Below are 26,201 nucleotides of genomic sequence, written 5' to 3'. Positions count from 1 at the left end.
CGGCTTGAAGGCGCCGCGCGATTGGTCGCAGCGCCTCCCGCTCATTGGCCTCCGGCAGCGACGGCGGGTCCCGCCTCCCGCTTCTTATAGGCGAGCCCGGCCGCCCGTCTCGAGCGGGAGGTCCTGAGTGGGCGAAGCAGCGGTCCCTGGAAACAGTTCCGGGAAACCCCGCGTGTTGCCGGGGTCGCGCCGCCGTCCATGAGGAGAAGGAGGAGCGCGCGCCATTTGCCGTCGCTGCTTGGGCCCGAGCTGCGCCGCGCAGGCCCCGCTCCGGTGAGTCCCCGGGGGGCCACCTCGCGCGGGGGGGGCTCCGCGAAAAGGGGGCGAGGGCTCCCGGGGGGGGGCGCCCGGCGGCGGGGCGGGCGGGCGGGCGGGCTCGGGGTAGGCCTGGCGCTGGCGGAGGCGGGCCCGGGGCGCTCGCGCCGCGTAGGAGAGAGCGGGGCGGGGGCGGCGCCGGGAGCGGCCCTGTCCGCGCGGCGGGCCGGGGTGGGGGGGGGGTAGAGGCGGGCGGGCCGCGCGCGGGCCCTGGCGCTGGGGGCGGGCCCGGCGGGGGGGGTGGGGGCGGCCAGGCTTGGGCCCTGCACGGGGGGGGCCGCGCGGTGGCGGGCGGAGGCTGCCCCCGCTGCGCCCCTGCCGGGGATGGCCGCGGCGCGTCCCCTGCGCGGGCAGGGCCCTTCCCCGTCCCCTCCCGGCCGCCGGAGCTGTCAGGGTCGAGGCGCCCTGATGGGCTGGGCGCGCGGCTGCCGGCCGGGGTGCGGGAGGGAGGCCGAAGGCGGCGTTGACAGGAAAGCCCTCGCTGCCGCAGCGCGCTCCGGTCCTGGCGTAGCGGTGGTTGCGGTGCAGCGGGCCGTGGGGCACGAGAACCGCGCTGCGCTCGGAGCTCCCGGGTGCGCTCTTAATGCTCTCAGAGAGTGCTACTCATCTAATGCTGCGAAAGGAGAAATTCTGCAGAAGTGTGTCGCTAGCACGTTGTTTTTCTTATAACGATGGTTTAAGAGAGGTCTTTGCCAAACCTGCAAAAGTTCCCCTTAAGTATCTTGAAATATGTTGTTGTTGTTTTTGTTTCGTAAACGTGGCTCTAGTTACAGGGTCTTAACAGTCTGCTTACCTATCGATTTTTGAATGTGGTTCATCATATGCATAAACTGTGCTAGATGACTCTCTGAAAAAAGTTGCTTGGATTCTCTTGGCTTCTTACACTGTGCTAGAGGATCGCAGCAGTAGTGATTCTCAGTTTTCTGTCCGAACATGATTGCTTTGGTATAATACTTGAGCCTCCTGCTAACACTGAATTTACTAGTTTAGTCAGGAGAAGCAATGTTTCCTCCTTCCTTAGACAAAGGTCTGAAAAATTCCTTGGGGATAAACTCACGAGAACAATGCTCACTTTTGTTGAAATGTTGCTTTGAACTGGAGTGCCATGAATGTTGTTCTGTACAACCCAACCGACCAGATGAGCTGTAAATGACCAACTCCGGTTAAAAACGAGGATGTGCAAGGCTTTATACTTTGGGTTAGCAACATGTTGTAGCTACTCATGCAGCTGTATTTTAATGGCACAGATGTGCGCATTGTTGTCCTCTGTGGTAAAGTTACCTCGTGATGGGGAGGTTGCTTATACTTGTGTAGATGAAGCATAGTTTCTGTCAGGGCTGTGCTAGTCTTTTGGTCGGCATCATGATGGAGTTTCTCAGATTTTTTTTTTTCATTCCGTAGGTTTATGGATTGGGAAGGGCTGAGAACTCGGTGCTGGAGGGATGAGGGTGCTAACTACTCATTGTTGTAAAGGTCGTCTGCCACTGAAATACTGGTCTGGAAACTGGCTAATATGTAAAGGTTTTTCAGGGGACGATAACTTCAAAACAAATCTTCTCATAATTAATGCTAATAAACATATAAGCTGTAAAAATGTACTTTCTGTGGTTGAATAAACTATGGTACAAAAGAAGTGGCAATAGTGCTTTCACATAAAAGTTACTTGTATGCTCCCATTTTTATGAACAAGTGGGGTTTTAATAAGCTCCCAGTTTAGTCTTTTTAGTGTGAGTTCTTACCTTCCACTTGCTTGTATGCTTCTTCTCTTCCTGTTTTGGCAAGAATCTTCTTGAAGCATAAGACAACTTTATAGTGGCTACTTACATTTTCCTGTGGTTCACTTAAAAAAAAAAAAAAAACTTTCAAAAAAAGTAATACCCCAATGCTATTTTTAATTTCTTATAGATTCTACAGATAATACAGGCTTACAAATGTATTCAATAGCAGGAATACTAACATAAGCAACTTGGAATTACTTTGGTGCAGTTTTATGCACGACTTAGTTATGCTTCCAGTGCACCTGAGCTAAACAAGTACAGTTCAGTTACTTCATGAAGTCAGGAGTTACACAGCAGAAGGCTGAAAACAGTATTGATGGATAATCACTGTGAAGTTGGTTATGGTAGTTTACAGTATTTTTCCTCTGCCAGAAGTTGCCGTTTCTGCTCATTTAGGCAGTTACTAAACATTTTTGCAGTTAACTAGACTGCAGTTATACTTAATTGGCTGGAGTTATACTTAGTCTGTGGGTGGCAACCTCTGGAGGAGTGGTATGAAATACAGGAAATAGTAACCTCATGGCTGTTCCAGTGATTGTTGTTCTCAGGCTAAGCTTCTGTTTTCAAGACGCTGTACACTGCTGGGCTCAGGTGTGTGTTGAGTGTTTTTTTCCAAAGGGAAAAAATAAATGAGCCATTTTATTTATTTGTTTTAGGCATGAAAATAAGCTTGTTTCTGGCTAATCGAGAAACATCTGTAGTTTTTAACCTTCTGCTTGTCATATGCTTAAAAGAAAAAGAGTCTAGACACTTAGCAAATTCGTCTCTTGAGATGCAGGATCCAGAAATTCCAAGTGAAAGATAGTAGATGCCTTAAAAGTACTTCTGATATAACTGAGTGGTCATTGACTTCAAAAAAACATTGTTGACAATGATGTGTCAACAATCATGTGAAGTTTTAAAACGAGACAGCCTTCACAACACCCCCCGCTTGCACACACAGTTCTGCAGCTCGGAGATGGTGGAGCTAGGCGTTGTTTCAGGTGCCAGTGGAACTCTCCTTGCATTTGTAAAGTTGCCCACAATATGTATTTACTGCTGCTTATTCGGTAAGCCTGTTCTTGTGTATGCTGTTTTAAATTCATCCATTTTTGCATGTTTTAAAAACAAATGCATATCCCACACATACTAATACACATAATTCTTTGCTTATAATCAACACTTAAAATCTTTGCGATTCAACCAGCCTCCCTCTTTTCTTTGAGCTATTTAATGTGTATCAGAGTAAAGTATTTGTCACTTCTACCTGCATGCACGTGCTTTTCTGTGTGGCTTGTGTGGGCTGAGCCACGTGGACAACACTGCATATACAAACATAGATAATGCTCCTCTTTTTCTTTAATATGCTTTTAAAATTTTTTAGAGGAGAATAAAAAGTGTTGTTAAAATCATTGTGTTTTCCTTACTAATTAAGTCAGTAGAAAAAAAAAAACTTGATGGCTACATGTAGCTGATGCTTTCTGGAGGGAGAGCAAAGCGGTCTTGAAAAAGATGACTACGGCTATGACTTTCACTCATGCATCTCTAAGGAACTCGGAGTCAGGATTTCAGTGGTGTAAGAGATGTAATTTTGCTTGTTGGTGATCATACAGGATGTGAAGTCCTCCTAACCTCAGATTTCTGGCCAAGCTTGTGAAGCCAGCAGGGAATTTCTTACTATAACTGAGAAAAACACATTTCTTCTGGATGCTGGTGGGACCCAAATATTCTGACAGCTATGTCACTTTAAAAACTTTCCAGAGAAAATTCCTTTAAGAAAGTCTTTTTAAGTTACGTTTCTGGGACAGGAAATAGCTGAAATTTGAACAGCTAAACTGAACTTTAATGGCTGGGGAACACAGAACACATTTGAATTTGGTTCTTCACGAGGATACTAGTTCTTAAGCAAAAAGTAAACCATCTAGCTGTGAATTAAAATGCTGAGACTTAGTTTACGTTGTCTAAAAACCTAATTAGAAAATAATTTGATCAGCTGTGGTGCCGTGTAGTAATCTGATGCTTAGGCATTAGATACAGCTCCACACACTGGTTTGTGATGAAGGTAGATAATCTTTTCATGCCATTAGGCTGCAAATCTTGTCTATCGTGGGTTTGAGTTACTGAACTGCAGATAAGGGGTTTCTACCTGACCCAGTATAGCTGTCAGCCTTTTGTTCAGTTATGGGCAAGTCCCAGACTGCGTTCTGCAGTGCTAAGCTTACGGGAATGTGACACTTGTAAACAATCTGGTTTCACAAAAAAAAGCACATGGTCAGGGAGCATAAATCACTGAAGTTCAGAAGGTACTTGTTTTAAATACTTCTGTGTTAATGTCTTTGCGTAGCTTCACAGTTCTTGTGTGTGTGTGTACTGAGGTGTGTAAGTAACAGATTTTTATAAGGCAAATAGGAGGTGAAAACAAAAATCTGCATATATTTTGTATATTTGTTATATTATCCTCACTTTTGAGAAGAGGGATTTAGAATGATTGACCTGAAGCATTTTCAGTTTAACGAAACCCCTTCGCCCTGTACTGTTTCAAATTTGAGTTACTACAGTGGCAGTCTATCAAGCAGACATGGTTGATTTTTTTCTTTCCATACTTTTTGTATGCATACCTATAGAAACCTGATTTTCAGTTATTGCTTGGAATGCTCAGTTAATACTTGTAACGATAGGTAAGCATTACTGTAGTCTTCAGGTAGCATTTTTTTATTCTGTAGTTAGGCTATAGTCATGGTTGCGTTTTAAGTAATTAACTTTGTTTTGAAGCAAACTGAATCGGTTAGAAAGCAATTTCTCTGGGTCAAGAAACAGGATGTAGCTATAAAAGGCTTTGTATCCGTTCTTTGCTAATCACATAAAGAAGTGACAAATGATAAAGAAACAACATGAGGCTGTATTATCTCTTTTTAAAATTGCCCTTCAAGGCAAGACAGTTTTAGTAAAATCATTACTTTTCTGCCTGAAGAAAAACTTTTTTTTCTTGCTCGAGCTTGCAAGTCATCATAGGATATCTTCCAAAAACTTTGCTAGCTCTCATCTAGAAGGGATGGGTATGCAAAGGACTGTTGTAGGTGTGGTTGTCTTTGGAGACTTGTTTTTTTCAGCATAGTAAATAGCTTAGGGTTTCAGAGTCTAACACCTTTTCACCCCCACCCTGCAAAAAAAAAACCTGTTCTTGAATCTTCTTACCTGTATTCCAGTACTTAATTGCATTGCTCTTGCCATGCTGCCTATGTCTATCTGGTTATCATTTCACTGCTGATCATCGACTTCTTCCTTATCTTTCAAACCCTGAGGCTCATCTCATTTCTGAACTTAAATTGATCATCCTAATGTTCTCTGCTGGGTAGTTGACTTGTCTTTTGTCAGCCTTTTTATTTGAGAGTACTAAATATCAGCTGGCTGGCTAATTGAGAAATGGAAACTGTTTTTAATGAATTGGGCAAAGCCCACTGGAATTGTCTGAACATAGCTGTGCATTTTTCAGTGCACATATTTGCAATCAGTTTGTTAATTCTGAAAGCAAGTCTTTAAATGAAGATGCTGCAGTCATGGCTTCCTTTTAAACCAATAAGTTATATATTCTAAAAAAGTACTGGTGATTTTTAGAGCTCTTATTTGAGTAAAACTGAAAGCATGGAAACAGCTCTGCAGCTTGAAATTTTAATGTGCTTGATAGTGCAATTTTTCTCTTCCTACCCTTTCTGAGCTCTGACAGTGTTGTGAGAAAGTGTTTGGCTAGTCTTAAGCAGTATGTTGGGTTTGAAGGAAGACATGGCAACAAGCCAAGAAAGTGAAAATTAGCAAACAAGTATTGACATTTTTATACGTTAAGCTACCCTGCAGGGTTATGTGTTCACTGAATTTTAAATGATTGTTTTAAAAGTAGAGGAATGGGAAATGAAAATAGAACTAGCTCTTCTGATTCTTCTCTGAAGGATGTTGTTATCGTATCCCAGTACATTCTAGCTGCTATGGTAAACAGTTAACTTGCTGACAATCTGAAGTGTAGACGTTGTTATGTACATGAAGTACATTTAAAAAAAAAAAGTAAATTCTTCCATGTACATTTTCTGTAGTATTAAGGGTTGTACTTTATTTTGCAACTTAGATCAGCTGCATCCAAAAAGTATTAAATAAAACTTCTGATAGAGGTCATTTGCAGCATGTATACAAATTAGTTTAGATAAATCATGCATTGTCCTACAAACTAGTTTTTTTTTTCTGGCTTATTGTAATATAGCTCCTGAATTTTTTCCAGCAGCATAATAAAATGGCTAATCAGGTGAATGGTAATGCGGTACAGTTAAAAGAAGAGGAAGAACCAATGGATACTTCCAGTGTAACTCACACAGAACACTACAAGACACTGATAGAGGCAGGCCTCCCACAGAAGGTGGCAGAGAGACTTGATGAAATATTTCAGACAGGTATAATATGCATTTCTTGTTTCTGACTGGTTATGAAAGTGAGGGCATACCATTTTCAAATTTTTATAGATTAAGGTTTAAAAATACATTGGTTTTGATCTGTGTAGCTCTGAATGTTTTGCTACTTTGACTTCCCTAAAGGCAAATTGGGTTTTACATTGACTAATTATTTGACACATCCTTAGCGTTGTATGTGTTATCTTAGTTGCTGTAGGGCACAGAGCACTAGTTTCTTAGTTGTCTAATAAAGATGTATGTTTGAGCATACTAAACTGTACGTTTTTTTCTTCAATCCAAATCATCATTTTGCTTTTACTTTTCTACTGTCAACTCCGCACAGTGGTTCTTAAATACTCAAAGGCTGGATAGGTGACCTAGTGAGGGAAGCAACTAGCTTGTCTTGCCTGGGACTACATTTGAATTGAGTCTGCCTGTGGATTTTGTGTTCTCTCTAGTTCTGAGTGGACAGTTTAATCCATGCTGGTTACTACACTGAAAAGTTCAGTTTGATACTAACTGCTTTTTTTAACAAAGTCAAGGACTAAGCTATCTAGCAAATGGAGTAATGCTTTGCTGGTAGCAAGTGGTCTCTGCAACTGCTATAGAGAAGGTTTCTTTATATGCAAAGTTTTTTTCTATTTTATTTTTGTAACATCCTGTCCACCCTTACTATTTTGTCCTTTAGACAGAAGCTTCCTTCTCTTTAGAGTGTGTTCTGTGAACAGATGTACAAGAAGCAATAGAACTGCTTTATGAGCTTATCTTGAACGCCTTGGTGGCAATATGATAGTTTTTGTTGAAGAGTCAAAATTCCACTGATTAAATGAAGGCAGTTCAAAACCAATATCTTACCATCATCAGTATGACATTCTGGATCACGTGGATGATGTCTTTTGGAAGTCATTCACAGTGAGCTTTCATCAAGACTTTACCAGCTTTTAGATATGCACTTTCTAACTGTGGGTCATGATGATGAGCACTTGATGGTTTGAGAGAAGGTGTAAATGCCTGGGCAGAGGAACTTGTGGGGCTCTAACATGCGTATTAGTTAGGTTGTGTTGTGAGGAGTTCTCAAGGGAGTTAAAAGCTTTTCAGCCCAGAACCTGACTACCTAGTATAATTCCATTGCATGAGTGACCTGAAAACACATATTCATACTTCCTTAAATGCACTGAAGATACTTGTATTGTACAGGGGTTTGTCAGTGAACAAAACTACTTCTGACACTAGAGCTAAATTTGGGGTTGAAGTTTGGGATTTTTAATCTGCTGAGATCTTACCTGAAAGATACAGGTGCCTTCCAATATGCAGGATCACTTCTGAAATGTAGTCCTTGGGCTTGGCACTACTTTGCATTTTTGAAATCAAGCAGTAGCTAAATAATTATGTATTCTGAAGATCAAGCTGTTGCAAAGTGTGTGGAGTTCTTGGTATTTTTGCTGTGTGTGGTTTTAAAAGTGCAAATGTTAATATCTATAGTTCTCACACTCCACAGCTTATGCAAGTGCATTGTAAAAGGGAAAAAATAACCTGTGAAGATCCTTAAACAGAAAAAGTGCTTCAGAACTGGTCCAATGTTTCTTGGGGGAGTCTGTACCTGTAAAATTAATGTTAGCTTTTTCGGGTACACAGCAGGGCTCAAAATAATACCTTTTTAAAATTCTGGCTCTTAAGCTGCTTAGAGCAACAAAATGAGTGTTAAAAAATATAAATTTTTAGACACAGGAAGTCTACTGATTGTTTTTTTGACGTTGGGAGGAAAGAGTGAACAAATTATTCTACTTACTAATATTTTGTAGTGCTTCGTAAGTGTTTAACCTTCAGTTAGGTAGCTCCTTTTTCATGTGCAGTAGGATACATGTAATGTTCACGTCAGCTTACTGTAGAACAGCTCCATTCAAGAGAATGAAGTGTGAAACTTAAAATGAATGCCAAACAAACAAAACCCAAATCATTAAAAGTGAGCCAGAGTTTACTGTTGGATTTTCAAATGTTAGAAAGCTGTTGGGATGTAATCTTGCACTTCAATTAATGCTTAGGTATATACATTTTAATTTAACTTTTTTCATTGTTGTACTCATATTCTTTCATATGCTTGTGTAGGTATATGTAATTATATTAAATGTATAACTCTGTTATGGAACGTAACTTTTTGACTTTAAAAGCAGACTGCATAGTTCTTAGTTTGTATGAAATTTAATAGAAATCTGTAACTTCTTTATCTTTAACTTTTAGGGTTGGTAGCTTATGTCGATCTTGATGAAAGAGCAATTGATGCTCTTAGGGAATTTAATGAAGAAGGAGCCCTCTCTGTATTACAGCAGTTTAAAGAAAGTGACCTGTCGCATGTACAGGTAAGGTGAGAGCTCCAAGAGTGTGAGCACATAAGTATAAATAGTGTTCTGGCACTACTGGCAGGAGGACAGTTAAAACTTAGAAATTCTTTGTTCCTGTATTCTAATGTTTCAAACCCAAATCACAGGCCTTTGTAAAAATTGCCCTAAATGTGTGGGTATTTGAGTGCAAAACAAAAGCTCATAGATAATAAAAATGAGTGCTATTGAGAAAATGAGGTAAAAATACTTCCTGAAATTCTAGTCTTACAAGCTTGTTCAATTAATTGTTTTATTTTTCTAGAGGATTCTTTTGATACGTTGTTTACTGCATTGGCTTGATATAGTGACTTTGCAGTATGGAGTGTAAGATTCGGTGCGTTTCCAGGGCTTTTCTTACCCACGATTTAATGATTTTGTAAATTGTATCTACAGAACAAAAGTGCATTTTTATGTGGAGTTATGAAGACCTACAGGCAAAGAGAGAAACAAGGCAGCAAAGTACAGGAATCAACAAAGGGACCAGATGAAGCAAAGATCAAGGTAACATTTAGAAAATACTGACTTATTCTGTACTGTATGTACCTAGGCTGAAGTAATTTTAATGTACTTAAAAAGCATTAATACTACTTGGACAAGTATATTCATACTTAGCTTCAAGGAATGTATGAAAGATAAAAATTGAAAAGAGTACTTGTCTGAAATGCAGATCTACCTGACTACACGATTACCAAAACGCGTGAACTTATGTAAGGATTGTCAAAATATTGATATCTGTTTGAGAATTCTTACTTGTCTTTTTACTCTAAAGCTTTTGCAAGCTCAAACTACTGAGACTAGTCGGACATCTCAACAAGATAGCGTCTTTATGCACTAACACCGAGACTCATTGTTTCTCTGTTGTGCAAAACCTAAATACAAAGTGGGTGAGAAGAATTGCTTGGTGTTCTGAAGTTCTTGGGGTACTACATATGTTCTTGTAGAGTGAAATGGTAAAAGGAAACAAGTTGTTCCTGGTGACCTTAGCATGAAATAAATTTTGTTTGTGGTGGTTGTTTTTTAACCCTTCCCACGTAACACTTTTTGGTAGGCTCTGTATGTCCATATATACCTTGTGGTATATATCAAGTGTGGCAAGAAGCAAATAAGGAAATGTTTCTTATGACACTTTATCTCATTATTTATACTTCTAACCCACTACCCTCTTTCATATAACTATGACAATTTTTTTTCAGGCTTTGCTAGAGAGGACTGGTTACACTTTGGATGTAACTACAGGACAGAGGAAATATGGGGGCCCTCCTCCAGATACTGTATATTCTGGTGTTCAGCCTGGTATTGGAACAGAGGTTAGTGTATACAGACCAATCTAATTATTTTGTATGTTTATGCAAACTAATATATTAGATATACTGGAAAATAAAAGAAATCATAACGGAAAGCTTTAAGCATTGTAGAAGAAAGCTTTCTTCTGTGTTTGTGTCTTGATCAGTCTTAGGCCTTGGTATTCTGCAGGAAAAAAGTAATAGGTTGAGAGGAAGAAGCAGGTGGAATATACAGGGGAAGGCCACATTCAATTTATTAAAATATAAAATAGATGAAATTGTTGGACTTCACCATGCAAATTAAAGATGATGGTTCACAGCTTAAAAAGTAACTAACGTAGGTATTAGCTGAATGTATAGGCAAAAGCATGACTGAAAAGTGTTTGACTCTGTTTACAACTTAAATAGAATTTGTCAGTAACAAAGATTTTCATGCAATGTACTAAAAGCAGAAAGGACTTTGGAGTATCTTTATTCGATACCTTTACTTATTTATTTATTCGATACATCTACCTATTTTGAAGAGGGCGACTTAGCTCGGTATTAATTATGAATTTATTTGCTTTCACTTCAATCTATACAAAAGCATACTTAATAATTTCATGGTGTGATAGTGAAACTACCACATTAAAAGAGTTCATGTAGCTTATTTCTTGTAAATTTTTGCGTTTCTGTATTCATAAAGGTAGCTTAGAAGTCCGTTTAACCAACTTAGGGTGATTATATGATGATTTTTTTTAGTGTTATTTAATTGCACTGTCTGATGACTGAAAATACTTGATTGCAAACTTGAGTATTTTGTCCTATTTGCGGTGGTTAGTCTCTTTAGGAAGTCACAGGAAAGCTGAAAAGTTGGCTGTGTTTAGTTGTATTAAGGATATATGTTTATACTCGTAAGTTTCTTGAAGCTTGCTGGGAAGGTTAACTTGAGGAAACTCTAAGGTAATGTAAATGCTTCTCCAGTGAATCAGCATGAGTCTGTAGCAAAGCCCAGCCAACCAGTTACAAGTATCATACCTTGACCAAATTAATGCTGGCATTTTGGAGGGTTTGAAGGCTGATAACTGCTCAGCTTGGCTTGTTGAGATGCTAAACGCTTCGCGTTAATAAAGCATCCAGCAGTTTAATTTAGTCTTTTGCTGTTGGGCTATGAGGGTCAGTAATCAAGATTTTAAACATGATCTTCTGATTTGGTAGACAGACCATGTTTTAGCAAACGTGACTGTATATTATTATAACATTTTTTCCAGAACAAGGGGTGGGGTGTGTGTATATATGTATTTTTACTCTTAATTTTGCCTATATAGGAGTATAAAAGCCTCTCTTCTAATACTGTGGGTAAAAATATGCAAAGACACCACATGTATCCTTTAGGACTGTGACAGTGAATTTGTTGTGTTGGAAACTTATTTTAAACAAAATGAATAAAATTCTCATAGCTTTTTGCCTGCTCAGATATGTCAATTCCAAAGAGCTGTCACTGATGTTGGCAATGGCAAACCTCTTTTTAAGTATACCCAAGTATTGCTACTGATACCAAGAAAATACACACTAGGTAAACTTTTTTTTCCAACAGATGTATCAGGTCTTTTTTACTGTAAATATTTATGCATTGAATGTGTTTTTTTAAAGTGGAATTCCTTATGTGGTAACTGATTTTAACTCTTTCAAGGTGTATTTGAACATAGTGCAGTAAAATCAAGGTATTGATAAGTAACTATGAATGTTGGGCACGTCAAACGTTCACACTTACAGATTGTCACAGTGAATTGCTGAAGGGATTATGTGGGTGAGCCTAATCAATGTATTCAAGTGGGTGGGCTTTAAGAGCAGCTGGATCTTTTGGGGATGAGATTCTGCAACAGAGACAAAGTAGTTAAGGTGTGGAAGCTTGGAGGAGAAAATAATTGATAAGAAATTATATAACTTAATAAAAAATCCTATTTATTTAAAGACTTGCTGTTCCAATGAAAAACATTTTGCTTAAAGTGAACTCAGTAAATGTTGGTACTCAGACATTTATGGAGGCATTTATTTGAGAATGCAGGCAGTTATGTGAATGCTTCTTTCTCTCCTTACACTGGCTTTGTCATTTACATCTGAAAATATAGATAATTGCTTATCTACTGTGCTGCTTTGTTTCTGCTTTAAAATTTGTAATATTTTTTTCTCTTTTTCTTATCTTCTGATAGACAAGGTGTTCAGAAGGATTTTAAAGATTTCTTTTAATATATAAAGAACGCAATCTAGTCACTACACAAATCCAGAAATTCAGGGTCATGAATGAATCTGCATATTGCTAACAGGCTACAGGCAGACTTTGGTTACACAAGTGCTTGAGCTGTGCATTTCATAGAATCCTAGAATGGCTTGTGTTGGAAGGGACCTTAGAGATCACCTAGTGCCAACCCCCTGCCATGGGCGGGGATGCCACCCATTAGATCAGGTTGGCCAGGGGCCACTCCAGCCTGGTCTTGAACACCTCCAGGGATGGGGTACCAACGGTTTCTCTGGGCAATCTTTTCCAGTATCTCACCATCCTCTGAGTAAAGAACTTCCTCCTAACCTCTAATCTAAATCTCCCCTCTTTTAGTTTAAAACCATTCCCCCTGTCCTATCTGAGCAATAAGTCACTCTCCATGTTTTTTATAAGCCCCCCTTAAGTACTAAAAAGCCACAATGAGGTCCCCCTGGAGCCTTCTCTTCCTTAGGCTGAACAGCCCCAGTTTTCTCAGCCTTTCTTTGTAGGAGAGGTGCTCCAGCCCCTTGACCATCTTCATGGCCCTCCTCTGGACCAGATCCACATCCTTCTTGTGCTGGGGTACCCACACCTGGACACAGCACTCCCAAGTGGGGCCTCACAGGGGCAGAGCAGAGGGGGATGATCACCTCCCTGCTGGCCACTCCTCTTCTGATGCAGCTCAGGATGCGGTTGGCCTTCTGGGATGCAGGCGTGCACTGCTGGCTCATGTCTACCAGACTCCCCAAGCCCTTCTCTGCAGGACAAGGCTTTGGTCGCTTGCCGGTTGTTTTGTAGTTCATTCTAAAATCTCAGTCATGCTCTTTTGACTAACCATTGATACAGGAGTTGTTGTGGAGCCATCAGATTAGGTTTAAGAAAATGGTTAAATTCTTTATTGTTTTTCAGTTTATAGATTCTTTTTGCATCCTTGTAAATGTTGAAACTTGTGTTTACCATCAAGAAGATGCTTTAGTGTCACAGGAAGGATGATTTCTAAAGGAAATACTGCATATTCTGAGAAGTAAAAAATCAGTTCTTTGAAGGGATGAAAAAATAGAATGGACCCTTAAATGGGAAGATAGTGACTGACTGTACATCAGGGTCGTCTTAAGCCTGCTTTCTCCATGCTAATTGTAGTTTATCACTGCACTGAAGTGTATATACAAGTGATACTGAAAAAAGTATTTTTCAGTATTCTTAGAGTAGTTTTGTATAAATAACCAGAATTTTAAGTTGTCTTATTGGGAACTCTATGTGGCTAAAAACCAGATGTTCAGCAAAATAGGAGGGTGCCTAGATAGTAGTAACTTCTATTTAGTAATTTCAGTAACTTTTGAAATTAAGTGCAGACAAGAAAAGTAAATGTTAAAAATATTTATTTTCCAGCACAGCAAAAGCTTGTAAGTAGGAGCTTATTTAAGATATGAGGAACAAAAGGAATTTTAGTCATTTGTCCATTACTTCAAGATGATTTCATGCAAATGAGACAAGCATTCAGTGTTTTCATTGCTTAATGCTGGGTGGTGGTAAAACAAATATATCTAGTGTCTAATGTGGGGGTGGTATCTGACTAGATTGAGTTGCATATTTTAACCTGTTAAGCAAATACGTTTTCTCTCCTGATTTTCAGTGTGCTGATGGAAGACCTTTTAGCTGTTAAACTCAGGAAAACAGAAGTCTTTGTAATATTTTATAAAAAGACAGCGTTTAAAACCAACAAACAACAAAAAACAACAACAAAACCATAACAATAGAAGTGTGTGCATACTGCCTGTCCAGACTAATGTCACACCAAAAAAATGAAATACGGAAGTGACTGATGTGTACTTCATTTCCATCCTTCAGCTATTGGTGTAAATGAATGTACTATCTCAAGGCATGATTAGAAGAACAGGAGACTTCACTGGTAACTGTAAAATACCAGCTCTCTACTCCACTATGCTAGGCATAAGAAGAAAGTACCCTGTTCCTCCCTCCCACCCCTTAAATCAGTGCAGTACTTCTAGCGTGAGTAATTGACTTGAGTCTATACTGATTGCTGCACTGATTTTGGTTTTACTGACAGATATCAAGGTAAAGTAAGTCTTACTCCTAAATTCAGACTTCTATTTCAGTGTTTTGCAGTGATATGAAATAAAAATTCAAAAATATTGCAAGTAGATTTTTTCTTCATAACATACTAAGACAATTGCGTATAAGCTGTTCCATAAACACATTCTTACGTAGGAGTGGCTACGTATCCTTTTCAGAGCTGGAATGTATTGGGTAAATACGATGGACACAATCTTCAAATGTCTTTAAAAAATGTAAAATTACCTCTAGCTTTCTGAGGGTAAATTGGTATTCCATCTGCTATACTGTGGATGCATGGTGAGTATTTGTATAATGCCAGGAAAGGGTTGTGAGGCTATCTTGTAGTCTGTAAAATGTTACCTTAGTGGGGATGTTGGAGCAATTATTATAGACAAAAGGAGTTTTAAATTGAATGGGAGGAATCAGATAACATAGTAACTTCCTAATGTAAGAACCAATGGTAAAATAAACTCAGCAGGAGTTGAACTAGACAAAGCTTCTATAGGATGTGGTATGCAAATGGAATGTTGCTCTTCTGGAAAAGCTATTGGGGTTCAAAGGCTTTTGCACTACCCTATTTTTTTGTTTACTTCAGTATATTTTTAATGATGGTTGTAGATATGGATGAGTTGAAGCAGTCATGCAGCCTACGTTAATTTGCACTTAAATCTGCCATTTGGAAATGATTTACTGCAAAGCACATGAGCACTGTTACAGGGAGATGAAGTTTTGAAGAAGCTCTTAATGATGCTTCTGTTGACACTTTTTTGTGAGTTTGCGGTGGCAGCAGAAGAGGCTCAGTTGTTGAAATAACTGAAGGATGCATCATCAAGAGTGCAGATGTGGATTACACCCCTGAATAATGCTCTGTAAAGTTAGTTCATGAAAATGAAATACTTCTTAGTTAAAGCACTGTTTTCATAATTGGTCTTTTAAAACACTTGTTATATGTCCTTCAGGAAGCAAAACTTGAAAAAGTAAGTCTAATTAAAGAATCATAGAATGGTTTGGGTTGGAAGGGACCCTTAAATATCATCAAGTTCCAACCCCCCTCCAATGGGCAGGGACACCTCCCACCAGACCAGGTTGATCAAAGCCCTATCCGGCCTGGCCTTGGACACCTCCAGAGGTGGGATATCCACAGCTTCTCTGGGCAGCCTGTTCAAGCGCCTCACTATCCTCAGAGTAAAGAGTTTCTTCTTGATATCTAATCTAAACCAGCCCTCTTAGTTTAAAGCCATTACCCATGTCCTATCACCACACCCCCAACAAAGAGTCCCTCCCCAGCTTTCCTGTAGCCCCTTCTAGGCACTGGAAGGCTGCTGTGACGTCTCCCTGGAGCCTTCTGTTCTCCAGGCTGAACGACCCCAACTCCCTCAGCCTGTCTTCACATGAGAGGTGCTCCAGCCCCTTGATCATCTTTGTGGCCTCCTCTGGGCTCCTAACAGGTCTATGCCCTTTTTGTGCTGGGGGCCCCAGAGCTGAACACAGGCTCCAGGTGGGATCTCACAAGAGCAGTGAAGGGGAGTCACCCCACTTGTCCTGCTGGTCACGCTGCTTTTGATGCAGCCCCGGATACGGTTGTCTTTCTGGGCTGGAAACGCATATTTAACAGCTTATGTTGAGCTTCTCATCAACCAACATCCATGGGTCCTTCTCATCAGGGCTGCTCTCGACCCATTCTTCACCCAGCCTGTATTTGTGCTTGGCGTTGCCCAATGGTCAGTGATCTCAAAAGCATGGAAGCAATGCAGTTGCATCCTGCTTACACAAGATCTCCTATTTTGTTTCAACAGTAATGCTGGTTTCTGAAGCTTTTCTGTTGCAGTCTTCTTGTAGAACTGAAAAATGAAATAAGGCATGATAGTTATATTCTTTAGTATTTCAGAATCTCTTTCCAAGCTTGTTGACTTATCTTTAACTTTTTTAAAGTAACTTTTTTAATGTTTCTTTTCACACTTGGAAGATGTTCACCTGGTGTTTGTCTGATCTTACAGTTCATTAATGCATTAAAGTTTACAGGCTCAAGGCAAATTCACTTAAATTCCTGTTATTATTTCCATAGAGACATTTTAGTCTGATACAGATGTGAAGTTATTCCAGAATATAGGTCAGGTATGAATGTAAGAGAAGGAAATCATTAATTCTGTTGATCATCTTAGCTACTGGAGAATATTACCTGAACTGTTGTAGCAATCTTGTTGAATTGACACTGGTTTCAAGTTTTTGGAGGTAATAAGAGACTGAGTCAAAGAAACCAGAAGGAAAGGGGGACGGAGAAGCTTTCAGCGTGGTAGATTGGACAGTTCAGCTGACAATTTCGCAGTCTTAATAGCAAGTTGGAGTTCCTGTCTTGTGCCATTTTTAAAGACATGAAAGTGATACTACAGTGGAAGCACGCATGCGTTTTGGAGAGGAATGCTCCAGGTAATGCCAATGGAAACATCTATTGCAGGGATTTCTGATTTTTTTCTGAAAAGGAGGCCTATTGGATTTGAATTTAAACTTATGATCAGTATAATAAATGTTCCTTTTCCTCAGTAGCAAATAGACCATAGCCAGTTGGCATTCATACTGAAGTGGAGAGCCTAAGCTATGTTAAAGGAATGTTCTCGTAACTGAATTGCAGGAATAGCTGTGTAATGTAAAGAAACATGTGAATGATCTAGCTTTCCTTTGGAAGAAAATCATGTGTTCTGCATTTCTTGAACCAGTCAGTGCCCTCTCCTTGTGGGGTTTGTCCATATCAATGCTTTTCTGGGCATTTGTAGTTTCTTTAGTTTTGAAATTGTCTGCTAAGCTTTCAGTACAGATGTTACCAGATGAGACTGAGACTGTGGCAAGGCTTTACCTAGATGGATGAGGTTAACTTCTATGAGATCTTTTTTTTTAATATGAAAGTTGAAGGCCCAACCAATGCTTAGGTGATAGAGTTAAAACCGAGATGTGCAAAAATGGACAGCTTTGTTTACCAACGCAAGGCACACTTTAATGTCCGATGTTCTAAAATGTTTTTAGAACCTTTTTCTAAAGTAAATTTGAGAAGAAGCAATGTTACATGTTTAAGTCAGCTTGGATAGAAATTAGTGTAACAGTTGTAGTGCCATGCTTGGGAAGTACTATAATTGGTACACTAGTGATTAAAAACAATCAAATGAGCAAATATCTGTAAATATTGGAACTAGAAAAAAATCTTTTCAGTTATATCTCAGCTGAACAGACTAAATTATTTAACAAAAACTTGTGCAATGTTTAATAGTCATCACTGTATAAGGAAGAAAAATAAGAATTCCTAATTTTTCGTAGACAAGTATAGCATTCAGCTATTGTAAGCTGAAACAAGTAGAAATAAGACTACAGTGTATATTAAAATTGAAAATGTGCATTGGGGTAACGTATTAAGGATCTTTTTTTCAATCTGTAACTTCTTAATCAAGATTGGACTGGGGAATGATATGAAAATATTTCAAGAGCAAGGAAATACTTGGCCTGGAGTATTACAGGACACCTGGCTGGATAGTCTGTAAGGTCTTTAACTGCCAGAATTATGACAGGGTAAGAACTGTTTTCATCTTCACTGGTGGAGATGTACAGCCTTTTATATACAAATTACAAAGCCACATTTCCATGTGCAAAATCTAGTCCTAACACTGACTTCAGAAGACTTTAGTAGGAGATACAATAACGTTGTCCCTAGTGAAGGCTACAGCATTTCTGCTGTGATGGTTTCTGCTGCAACCTACTTACTTCCCTTCCCAGGAACTTTGAAGTATTAAAAATAAATTTGGATTTCTGCAAAAGCTTTGTGTGCTCTTCCTTCTTAGGTTTTTGTTGGTAAGATTCCCCGAGACTTATATGAAGATGAATTGGTACCACTCTTTGAGAAAGCTGGTCCAATTTGGGATCTGCGCCTCATGATGGATCCTCTGTCTGGTCAAAACAGAGGTTATGCTTTTATTACCTTTTGTAGCAAAGATGCAGCTCAGGAAGCAGTCAAACTGGTGAGTAACTTTTTTTCAGACTGGATGAGATGATGTAAACTGTAAGCAAGTTGGGAATCTGTTAAACAGTAAGGTGTTTGTAAAGCATTCGTCGATGGACTCATAATATTTTTTTTTCCTAAATCGTCTCCTGCCTTGATTTAGTATATCAAGCTAAAACTAGATTTGTATATAGTCTACTGTTTTTGAAATTGATTACTCCTGAATTTGTGTGTTAATGTGGTGGATATGAGTTACTGACACTGAAGAAAGAAAAAAGGTTATCTGAAACTGAACTCTTAGGTTGAAGCTGCTCAGAGTTGTTGCTTTAAATTTCTAGTGATTGGGGGAGATGAGGGGGAAGATGCTGAAGTGACAGGAGATGTATCAAGTGATACACCAGTGATGAAAGACTGGCCTCCATTCTCCATTACACCAATTAAGTGAATTTGTGAATATATTCCTTGTATCTGGATTCCCTTCCCCTGTACATCTTCCACCTTAACGTTGTCTGGTAATGGGGTCAGACTTGTATTTAGGTGAAATATTTTCCCCAGGTTACTGGGAGAAAGGAAAATGGGGTGTGCTAAACTTTGTAGGAAAACTAAGCCTTGATAGGAAAAGCAAGATTCTTTTAATACTGAAAATAAATGTGAAATTTTGAAGTTTAGTTTCTCTGCATCAGGGGTTCTGCTGCTTCTGATGTGCAGGTATCAATGGGAGTGGGGTTGATTCTAGGTAAAATGGCTTTATAAAATATACATTGAAAAACAGATTCAGATTAAGTTCATGGCAGTTGAACACAAGGTTTTGTAGTGATACGAATCACTATATCTGAAGCAAAAATCTGAAAAAAAAATCTTTAAAGTGATCATTTGATAGCCTGTAGTACCTTAGCATTGTTCTAGTTCTTGAATATGAAGGTTTTTGAGGATATTGCACTGCTAGCTGTATGCCGAAGTCACACTTAGGGTAAAAACGGCTGGAAAAATTTACAGAAGTATGAGATTTTTCAGAAGCTGGCTAGCGATCAGAGTTCTGTCTCACTAGGTCCTGTCTGAAAAATCCTACCCAAGACAAAGATGACTTGAATTCTTAACTTTTTTTAAGTGTTGAACTCTCCTGCCTTTAAAGATACATCAGTTGTTCAGAGTAATACAACTGTGCGTACAAGTGTGAAGAAGCGGGCTAACCTATTTTTTATGGGAAGCTTCTAAAATAAAACTTCAGAAGTTAAATTTATAGAGGCCTAGCACTTACGGGGCCCAAAAAGTCCCTTTTATAAGAGTGGGAAGGGGGTTGGGATGGCACAGTGGTTTAGTGTCTTGAAGCAAATGTGCTTAATGTTTAAGAAAGCAATTGAAGTGGAAGAACTCATGGTACCTATAACTCTATGCATTTGTTTTTTAGTAACAGCAGCAATGACTGATGTTGACTCCAAGCACAGGAAACAGTCACCACTCATTGTCTAGGAATAGCTTTTAAGTCTGAAATAAACAGTAGGTGAATTAATTTACCCCATGCAGCTTGTATGTTGCACATTGTTCTTGTACATCAATTTCTCAAGTGAACATTGAAACAACAAAAGTTTAAGACTGCAGTACTTGATTCAATGTGAATTCCATATGCTATGTATAAAGATAGTAGATATTAAAACAGCTGATTTTATGGTTTGGGGGATCTTTTCATCCACTTCGTATTGGGTAGTGCAAGTGAATGGCTTCTTCTTTTCTCAGTGTGACAACTATGAAATCCGTCCTGGGAAGCACCTTGGAGTATGCATCTCTGTGGCAAACAACAGATTATTTGTTGGGTCAATTCCAAAGAACAAGACTAAGGAAAACATATTGGAAGAGTTCAGTAAAGTCACAGGTAAAGGACTTCATAATAAGTTTGTCACACTGATCCTGAAATACCACCGAACCTCTCATGTATTTATAGTTACATGACTGACTCTCAGGTATCATTTAATCTATTTCCAAATTACTTTCCAAGTTTTATATTTGGTAGAAAATTTATATATCATGTATACTTTGTGGTGGAGTGTAAAGGGACTAATGTCTGTTTTACTGCTCTTTAAATGATTGTTATAAGACTGCAATTTGGGATGGAAACAGTACAAATGAACTCTGAAAGATGGTGGTGGAAGTCCTAATTCTGTCATCAGTTGTATGTTAGTGTTGAAGACTCTGCATTTGTAACTGGATCTACAGTAGGTTCTGCTTTCACAGCTGAGAAGTTTCTGGAGAGCTTCAAGCAAACATTGTTCCTCCAAATGTTAAGGGATGATAGAGGAGGGAATACAAAAGTGTTTGAGAGAATGCTACTGTAGAAATAATAACAGATTAATGTCTGTCCCAGTTCTTCTGCAGCAAGTAGGAAGAAAAAGTAGTTTATCACAAGAAGGATGCTTCTGGTTTGAGAGGTTGAAATCTTGATCTTCTGCTCTTGTCCTGTAGGAGAGTTTTAACCTACTGCTTCTTTTTTAGGATTACTATTTTTAAGTACTGCAGGGAAGTGGTGAAAACAGAAGGTGAATATTCATTTCGTTATCTCCTCTTGTTTTGGAGAGAGATGGAAGAAATTCTTTCCATCTTCCCCTTGAGACAGGGGAGATGCCACGTGTTACTGCTGACTGCTTTTCACAAATGTAAAAATGGCAAAACATAGAAAATTGACAATGTTTGAACTGTTCATGTTGATGTTTTTTGGGACATAGTTTTGAGGTAAGTTTGTTCTGGAGAATTTCACTTAGTAGGCAACCTGTTTCTTGGTAAATTGGATGGATATGTTTTTCTCCTCCCCATTTCTCATGCCCCTGCCCCATCTCTTTCAGGTGTTAAGTTCAGAGGATGTGTGCTACAAAAAAAAAGTGAATGCATTAGAGAGTAGACTCTAGATTTTTTTTTCTTCTCGCCTTTTAAAGCTCAATACTAAAGACATGTTTTTCAGAGGGTTTGGTGGATGTAATCTTGTATCACCAACCTGATGATAAAAAGAAGAATCGAGGATTCTGCTTCTTGGAATATGAAGATCACAAGTCAGCAGCACAAGCTCGACGTCGCCTGATGAGTGGGAAAGTAAAAGTCTGGGGAAATGTCGTGACAGTGGAGTGGGCTGATCCAGTAGAGGAACCTGATCCAGAAGTCATGGCAAAGGTAAGTAAAACCTGGACTTGGATTCTCTTCTGTTTTGGGAGAAATTATTTTTATGCTGCAGTAGATTTGGTCCAGCTGAGCAGTGCTAGTTTTGGGGAGTAGAAAGAAGTTAGAGGACACTTTCATAGTAAGCCATCAAAACTGGTATCATCTGAGCTCTGTAAATCACTTGCCTGTGTAACACATTAGGAACTTGCTGTTCTGTTCATGGTTTAAATTAATAGTGTACACGGTTATTCTACATTCTGCTTATGCTGATGTCTACTAGGTGGATATCTTTTAAGACTATATTTTTCAGAGTGACATGAAGCTGAAGTGCAGCATTGTGCTCTTTTTTCCCTAAGTTTTGCTAATTCTTTGCTACTCTTGAGGTCTGTTACTAAAATTTTTACTGGGACTTGTAGCTTCCCAGAAGCAGAAAGTCATTGTTGGATATTCTTGATATTCTTCTGGTCATGGAGGGGAAGTGTGGAAGGAGAGAAGTTGTAGGTATTTTATACAGGTAACTGCATAAAACTATCGTATTTTTTTTGGAAATGGGTACAGAATTTACCATTGGGTTGGACAAAAATCCTTAATGCGTAGAATAAGGGAATAACATCTTATTGATTAATGTTAGTTTACTTTCATGTTTGGCTTTTAAAGATTATAGCTTTTGTTTTCACTATGCACTAGGTGAAAGTTTTATTTGTAAGAAACTTGGCCACTACTGTGACGGAAGAAATTCTTGAGAAATCGTTTTCTGAATTTGGGAAGCTGGAAAGAGTAAAGAAATTAAAGGACTATGCTTTTGTTCATTTTGAGGACAGAGGTGCAGCAGTGAAGGTAGGTTGATTATTCTTCCCTAAATAAATTAGATGTCAGCAGTTTATGTACTGATGCTTTTAGAAATTTAATTAACAATAAATATCTTAAGATGTTTTGTAGAGCCCATGTAATAGGGCTTCCATTTTGAGAATTTTAACACTAATAATTTTGTTCCTATGATTTCACTAGCTAGGAGGATGTGAAACTTGCCAAAACTGTAGCACGTTAACAAGTAGACTGGAAAAGAGGTATAGACCAATGCAGGAGAGACTAGAGAAGATGAAAAAAAAAAAAGATCAACCTAGACAGTTTTTCTGAGGAAACACTGACAGAAGGTATCAGTTGTCTCTCAAAGACCCCTATTTAAAGGCTGTGTGTAGCTCTGGGGATGACAAATACTGCACAGAACTTGTAGGGTAGTTCAAAAAGTATCTTGTGAAAGGGAGAAGAATGGTACTTGCAACTCTGACGTAGACTATTTAAAGGGGGGGGGGGGGGAGCAAAAAACCACCAACAAACTGCATGCTCCCTGGAAGGTTTATTTTAAATAACTTTTTAAACTTTAGAGGTGGTTAATGTAAGTTTTGAAGGTGTCTTTCTTTGGCCGTCTAAACTGGTCTTAGATACATTAGTCTATACTGATTGCACTTCATTGGCGTGAATTCTATAGAAGTTACTCCCCTTTTAGTTTTTGAAAGCGATAGGGCATGGAGGCAACAGCATAGTGGAGGAAGTGTTTTACACCTTGGTGTCTCTTGAGCGGTATGGTGTATATTGTGTCTGTGGTTGCATAGTTCTAAGGATCTTTCCTTGCTCAACCGTATTAAGCATTTTGTAACCATTTAATTGCTTACAAATTTCCTGTCTACCAAAATAAGGTTTAGAATACACTGACTTTGGATTTAGAATCAATGTCACTCATTTAATGATGTTGAAGTCAGTTTGGATAGTCTTAGACCATGTCCAAGAAAGGGTAAGGAAGCCTGATTCTATGACAGGAGGGGTAAGTCGGTGACACCTACTGACATGTTTTCATGTAGTATGTCTTTATACAGCCTCCAGCCTGATCGCACTAGGTCTTACTTCTGAATGTTCTGTTTACATTTGAGCATCTAGAAACTTCCTGTGGCACATGAGAAGATAGATGCTCAACTGCACTTCATTTGGTCTATCTCTGAAATAAGCTAGAATACTGTTACATCTGCCCTGTCTGACTCCAGTTTATGGCCACTAAATTGTTTTGTGAATTTTGTGGGTCTTTTTTGTGTATGGGTGTGCCATCGGTGTTTTAATGAAAGAATTATTAAGGTATAGAATGCATGGAATTGGCTTATTGAAAGTACAGTAGGCACTGGAATCATATCTCCTTTCAAGTAAATAAACCACTATCTTTAATGTTTTTGAGGATGTTTGAAGTCTTAGTTAATGCATATATTAGTACTCAGAAATATTAAATGCAAGGCAGATAACTCCAGGTAAAGTACAGGAAGGCATAGGCCTAATTGTACTTTATGTATATTATTTTTTTACATAAAAATAAGAATCGCAAATTGCGTGTTGCCCATTACTTTTCTTGAGGATTGTTGCCTCACTTGAGATAAGGGGGAAAAAAGTAACACTGAAACCTGTTTGTGTCCTCGAATCTCTTCATTGTTCAGCCAGCTGAGTGTCAAAATAATTGATGTCCCCAGAGACACTCATGCAGCACATTCAACTAGCTAGGAAGACCACATATAAAAAATATATTCCTGTGTGTGTACACGTTCTACCTGTCTTGCAAGTACACTGAATGTTCATGTCAGTGTTTGTAGTGAGAACTTTTCTCAGCATTTCCCTGAACTATTTTTAGGGAATCTAGGAACATAAAAATCAGACATAACACTGTCACTTCTTAAATATGATGCTCCATATGGTTTGGGATTCTTTTACCTTATGGTACAAGGAAAGTATTCTTTAAAGAAATGCTGCCTCAGAATATATGGTGAGCAAAGAGGGACTTAAACGGAATTCTTCCATGTTATCCTTTCAAGGAGCACAGAGATGAAGTACAGAACATAGTTCAGTCTGCAACAGCCCAACCAACTGGTTTATTTCAGAAAGTTTTTTTTAGTTTCCTTTGGAATGGAAATGAGTCTTTTATATTTTTCTTCTAATTTTCATATAGGCTATGAATGAAATGAATGGAAAAGAAATAGAAGGGGAAGAAATTGAAATAGTGTTAGCAAAGCCACCGGATAAGAAAAGGAAAGAACGTCAGGCTGCCAGGCAGGCCTCCAGAAGTACTGCGTGAGTGTTCATTCTTGCAATACTGTAATACTGCAGAGTGAAATTCTGCTGTGAAATTCAAGTTAGTTCAGAAGAAACTGAATCACTTTTTTCTCCATGTTGTGTATTGCTAATTAGCAAGGGAAAACTTGTACTTTATTTTGGGAGATTTTTCAAGATAAATTAATGCACGTTTCTTTTTCTTAATAGGTATGAAGACTATTATTACTACCCTCCACCTCGCATGCCACCTCCTATTAGAGGCAGAGGCCGTGGAGGGAGAGGTGGATATGGCTATCCCCCAGATTACTATGGCTATGAAGATTATTATGATGATTATTATGGTTATGACTATCATGACTACCGTGGTGGCTATGAAGATCCCTATTACGGCTATGATGATGGCTATGCTATAAGAGGAAGAGGAGGAGGAGGAAGGGGTGGGAGAGGTGCCCCTCCACCACCTAGGGGGCGGGGAGCACCACCACCAAGAGGTAGAGCTGGCTATTCACAGAGGGGGGCACCCATGGGACCACCAAGAGGAGCCAGGGGTGGGAGAGGGGGTCCTGCACAGCAGCAGAGAGGACGTGGTGCTCGTGGAGCCAGGGGCAACCGTGGGGGCAACGTAGGAGGCAAGAGAAAGGCAGATGGGTACAACCAGCCTGATTCCAAGCGCCGTCAGACCAACAACCAGCAGAACTGGGGCTCCCAACCCATCGCTCAACAGCCGCTCCAGCAAGGTGGTGACTATGCCGGTAACTATGGTTACAATAATGACAACCAGGAATTTTATCAGGATACTTATGGGCAGCAGTGGAAGTAGACAAGTGAGGAGGGATTGAGAATTTTGGAAACATAGAATTGGCTATAGCTCTACATCCTTCAAAACAAAATTGGCTTAATGTTTCATCCTTCAGTAGCGATTGGCTGCCATTTGTATTGGGCTGAAGAATCACTCTTGTGTATATACTCGAGTCTCTTAGTTTTCTTTTTTCATAAATGCACTTGGACATTACTGGGCTTGCAGAATTTCTGAACTCCATAAGGGGTTTCAATGCTTTTACCATTTTAGGCTTCATTTTAGCAGTTTAAAAGCAGGAATGGCACACTGTTCAATCATGATTTTGCAGAACCTCTGGTTTTGGACAGTTTTTTTTGGATTTGGGATAGACTACATAGGAGTATGCTGTACATAAAAGTAAAAGCTAGTGCTTTGTCTTAGTAGTTTTAAGAAATTACAACAAATTAAGTTTTCTTGTATTGAAAATAACATGATTGTATGTTTTGCATTCCTAGAAGTAGGTTAACTGTGTTTTTAAATTGTTATAACTTCACACCTTTTTGAAAATCTGCCCTACAAAATTTGTTTGGCTTAAAACGTCAAAGCCGTGGCAATTTGTTCCTTGATGTGATTGTATTTCCAATTTCTTGTTCATGTAAGATTTCAATAAAACTCAAAAATCTATTCAAAACATTACCTATTTCAAATTCAATTGTGTCCTAAAACATT

The 26,201-nt window shown here is 39.1% G+C and overlaps 1 protein-coding gene across 4 annotated transcripts; it reads left to right on the top strand.

Moving 5' to 3' along the window:
• The first annotated feature begins 114 nt into the window (after positions 1-114).
• On the top strand, positions 115-26,165 carry HNRNPR (heterogeneous nuclear ribonucleoprotein R). Of its 4 annotated transcripts, none has more exons than XM_083810168.1 (11): positions 115-273; positions 6,340-6,508; positions 8,744-8,862; positions 9,277-9,384; positions 10,077-10,190; positions 18,306-18,482; positions 20,198-20,333; positions 21,414-21,619; positions 22,295-22,444; positions 24,591-24,712; positions 24,902-26,165. In XM_083810168.1, the coding sequence occupies exons 1-11, from the start codon at positions 199-201 to the stop codon at positions 25,512-25,514; spliced, it is 1,989 nt and encodes a 662-aa protein (XP_083666294.1). In that variant the 5' UTR covers positions 115-198; the 3' UTR covers positions 25,515-26,165. The 4 variants fall into 4 exon arrangements, with proteins under 4 accessions (XP_083666294.1, XP_083666296.1, XP_083666295.1 ...); XM_083810169.1 differs by having other exon boundaries at positions 117-273; positions 6,343-6,508; XM_083810167.1 differs by having other exon boundaries at positions 118-273; positions 6,322-6,508.
• Positions 26,166-26,201: the final 36 nt, after the last annotated feature.

This window comes from Anser anser (assembly GCF_964211835.1).
Source record: "Anser anser genome assembly, chromosome: 24".
NCBI classification, from domain to species: Eukaryota; Metazoa; Chordata; class Aves; order Anseriformes; family Anatidae; genus Anser; species Anser anser.
This window is presented reverse-complemented; position numbering and strand designations above follow the sequence as displayed.